Below are 4320 nucleotides of genomic sequence, written 5' to 3'. Positions count from 1 at the left end.
ATCACGGGAATCCGTATGATGCGTATGATCAGTCTTGACACTAATCTTATACTAAGGTTAGCCTGGAGAGGAGACGACTGAGAGGTGATACGATAACCATCTTCAAGTACTTGAAGGGCTGTCCTATAGAGGATGGTGCGGAATTGTTTCCTGTTGCCCCAAAAGGTCGGACCGGAACCAACGGATTGAAATAAAATCAAAAGAGTTTTTGGCTACGCATTAGGAAGAACTTGCTAACAGAGAGGTTCCTTAGTGGAACAGGTTTCATAGAATCATAGAATGTTAGAGTTGGAAGGGACCTTGCAGGTCATCTAGTCCAATCCCCTGCACTCTGCAGGAGCATAGCCAAAAGATAGCCCTACAACATACCTGAAAGATGGTCGTCCAACCTCCGCTTGAAAACGTCCAGCGGAGCATCCACCACCTCCTGAGGCAGACTGTGCCACTGCTCAAACACAGGAAGTTTTTCCTGATATTTAGCCGGTAATGACTCCCTTGTAATTTCCATCCATTAGATCTAGTCTTGCAATCCGGAGCAAGAGAGAATAGATCTGCTCCATCTTCTACATGACAGCCCTTCAAACACTGCAATCATGTCCCCTCTAAGCCTTCTCTTTCCCAGGCTAAACATACCCAACTCTTTCAGCCTTTGCTCATAAGACTTGGATTCAAACCCTCCCACCATCCTGGTTGCCCTCTTCTGGACACACTTGATCTTGTCAACATCCTTCCTAAAATGTGGTGCCCAAAACTGGACACAGTACTCCAGGTGAGGCCTGACCATAGCAGGAGGTTTCTTCAGGAGGTGGTAAGTTCTCCTTTGGAGGTTTTCAAACAGAGGCTAGATGGCCATCTGACAGCAATGCTGATTCTGTGAACTTAGGCAGGTCATGAGAGGGAGAGCAGGAAGGGTTGCATCAGTGCTTAGTTCTTGTGGCCTTTTTTTTTTTACACGCCCAAGGAAATACTGATCGCCACTTTGGGGACAGGAAGCGAATTTTCTCCAAGCCAGTTTGGCCAGAGATCCTGGAAAGGTTGGGGTTTTTTTTGGCCATCTTCTGGGCATATAACAGGGGGGGGGGGGGGAAGGGGGGTTTTTTGGAGAGGGGGTTGGACTATATGACCCTGGAGGTCCCTTTCAACTCTATGATTCTGTGATTCCAATCTGATCTTGCTATACTTTGCATGTTGTAGTCTGGGGTCTCCAACGTGGTGTCCTTTCCTGGAGCCCACCACGGAGGCCACATGGGGCGCTTACCCGTCAGGACTTCTTATCGGCTACTAGGGACCAAGCTGGCTGTGCAGATTAAAGGAACGTTGTTTCAGCGGCAGCCACCACCACAGTGCCAGTTTTATTCTCTTTTACTCCCCTTTCCCAGTGTATTTTTAAAATTATCTTTCTTCTCCCCTACAGCTGGGGTTCCTCTGTGTGTGCATCTCTCTCTCTCTCTTTCTTTTGCCATCAAGTTGCAGCTGACGTATGGCGACCCCATGGGATTTCCAAGGTAAAAGATGTTCAGACTGAGAACATCAAGCCTCGGGAGCAGATCAGAAGGCTGGAGATCTCCTTACTGTGCAGACAAGGAGAATATCAATTTTTAAGGTGCAATCAGAGTGAACTGGACCACTGAGGAAAGAACAGATATCCTTATACTAAGTGGTAACTTCCCATGGTGGTCATGTAACTCCTTGTTAAAGTGGCTTCCTCTATTGCCCAGAGGAGGAGATTTACGATCACGTGTGGCAAAATGCTCCACACCATCCAGCAGGTTGATGACTATTTTTATTTACTGAAACCGATTCCCCACGAGCAGCTGTGCCGCCCTCACTCTTCCGTTTGCCCCAGCTGCATTGGTCAATTTCACACTATTTGCTGTGCGGCTGCATCTTGACCCACATCTCCCCCCCTCCCCGATTTTCCCTGCGTCTCCTCAATCTCAAGAAACAAGGGCGGCACAGCTGCTTGTGGGGAATATCATTTATATACCGCCTTTCTCCCTGATGACAGGGACCTAAAGTGGCTTACAACTCTCTCCTCTCCTCCATTTCATCCTCACCACAACCCTGTGTGGTAGGCTAGGCTGACAGTGTGTGTGACTGACCTAAGGCCACCCAGCAAGCTTCTATGGCAGAGTGGGGATTTGAACCTGGAGCCTCCCAGATCCCAGTCTGACAGTCTAACCACTGCCCTGCACTGGCTCTCAGATAGGCAGTGCGCCAGATGTTACTGGAGTAAATTACATCTTGGTAAAGAGCTGGTATTTGTTCTAAGACACACGGCTAGTTCATTCTGGCAAGAAGTTGATTCCTGGACATTAAAACAGCGATGGGTGAACAAAGGCTGGACAGTGACGATAGTTTTTAATACACTTCCAGCTTTGTGCAGAGAAAGGGGGAGATGGCCAGATTCCCAGCCTCTAGTTTTTAATGTGTCAGCTCCTTAGAGGTCCTTCCTTTATTCATGATATGCACGTCTCACCAAACAAAGACGCTCCATTGTCATCGCAGAAGACACACAAAAATGCCTGCTTATGCTGTTTGATAAAGTCACTGAAAATTCTGTTAGAAAGGCTGGAGACAGAGGATCTCTATTTTTCAAAAGACAGCAGCAAGAGGTTTAGGACAGAGGCGTTCCTTTTCACGCACAGAATTCTTTTGTCCTTCAATCGTCTCTGATAAAACAAAGCTTTAAAAAAAAAAAAAAACCACTAAACTTTTATGGACTGTTTTCCAAAGGCAAGAAAGTATGCACAGCAAACTCTTTCAAACAACCTTCAGCTTTCTGGAAAACTACTTAGCATCTCCAGCTAAAGTACATCGAGAAAGAGGAATAAAAACCCGCTCTATGTAAGTCTCCAGTTATCAGCAAATTCTTTATACTCATTGTCACTTCTCAGCACGGTGTGGTAGTTATTGTGTGGACTAGAATCTGGGACACCCTGGTTAGAAGAAGAAGAGGAGATTAGATTTATACCCCGCCCTTCACTACCCAAAGGAGTCTCACAGCGGTTTACAATCTCCTTTCCCTCCCCCTCCCCACAACAGACACCCTGTGAGGTAGGTGGGGCTGAGAGAGCTCTCTCGAGGACTGCTCTGGGGAGAACAGCTCTGAGAGAACTTGTGACTGACCCAAGGTCATACCAGCAGCTGCATGTGGAGCAGTGGGGAATCAAACCTGGTTCTCCCAGATTAGAGTCCTAACCACTACACCAAACTGGCTCTCTAGAATTGCCACTCTGCTACGAAAGCTTGCTGGGTGACCTTGGAGACCTCTCTCTCTCGGCTTAACCTTCCTCAGAGGGTTATTGTGGGGATAGAACGAAGGAGGGGAGAACCACATTGTAAGCTCCTCCACATTCGGGAGAGAAGCAGGGCGTAGATGAACACACAGCAATCAATGCCCTGTTCTACGCCGTGGCGTGACCTAATTGACATGTCAATAATCACTTTCGTCCTTCCCGCTCCCAGGCTTTCCTGGGAGAACACCCTTCTGACACTAGGACTTACTTGTCGTTGGGAGCCATCATATTCACAGCGCTCGATCTTGTCCAGCGTGGCATCGGAGAAATAGATCTTCTCGGCCTTGTGGTCAATGGCCAGGCCGTTGGGCGTACGGATGTCTTTATCGATGATGGTGATCATATTGGCGCCGGACAGGGAGGCTCGCATGATGCTGGGGTGCTGCTCGTTCCAGTTGGTCCAGAACATCAGACTGAAGGAAAAGCGGGGAGCAAAGAGAACTGAAGAGTGGAGCAAATTCCCTGGGCAAGCTTTGAGCGACAACCCTTCCCGGATCTCCCTGCCTTCGTACAGTCAGTAATGGCTGAGAAGAGCGGCAGGGACGTTCATCCAAAGTGACTGGCCGAGACTGCTCCAGAGCACGGCTTTCTCCCTTGCAACATTTCGGGAACCTAACCAGATCTTTCCGATTATTTTGGGTGGCTTTCTTTTCACTATTGTTTTACATCACTTTGCAGTGTTAAATAATCATAAGTTGCTACAGGAGCCCTTAGGGGATGAGGACTACTGGGGTAGAGGATTAAACGGATGAATCCTTATACTAATAGCCAAGTTGCCCCCGTGAGTGCGGATCGCTAAATCCGCGCTCCGGGGGCACTTGGGGGGAGGGGGAGGTTTGTGCACACGTGGGGCTGTCCCCACGTGTGCACAAAAATCCAAAAAGTTGAAAAAATTTTCGGGGGGATGTTTAAATCCCCCCGAAAGTGACAGAGCGTCCCCTGCGCATGCGCAGGGAACGCTCTGTAGCTGGCCTCGCCGCCGCCTCCTCGGAGCCAGCCGGGGGGGGGAGGACCGGCCTCG

The 4320-nt window shown here is 48.8% G+C and overlaps 1 protein-coding gene across 1 annotated transcript in view; it reads right to left on the bottom strand.

Moving 5' to 3' along the window:
- LRP1 (LDL receptor related protein 1) overlaps window positions 1-4320 on the bottom strand; it is a 491602-nt gene that overhangs the window by 93739 nt on the left and 393543 nt on the right. Inside the window, exon 45 of the mRNA XM_015409543.1 lies at window positions 3508-3712. Within this exon, the coding sequence (XP_015265029.1) occupies window positions 3508-3712 (205 nt within the window). The remainder of the gene's footprint in view (window positions 1-3507; window positions 3713-4320) is intronic.

The sequence above is a fragment of the Gekko japonicus genome, unplaced genomic scaffold (genome assembly GCF_001447785.1).
Source record: "Gekko japonicus isolate JY-2015 unplaced genomic scaffold, Gekko_japonicus_V1.1 scaffold1353, whole genome shotgun sequence".
NCBI lineage: Eukaryota > Metazoa > Chordata > Lepidosauria > Squamata > Gekkonidae > Gekko > Gekko japonicus.
The sequence above is the reverse complement of the archived record's forward strand: the minus strand, read 5'-3'. Positions and strand labels throughout refer to the sequence as shown.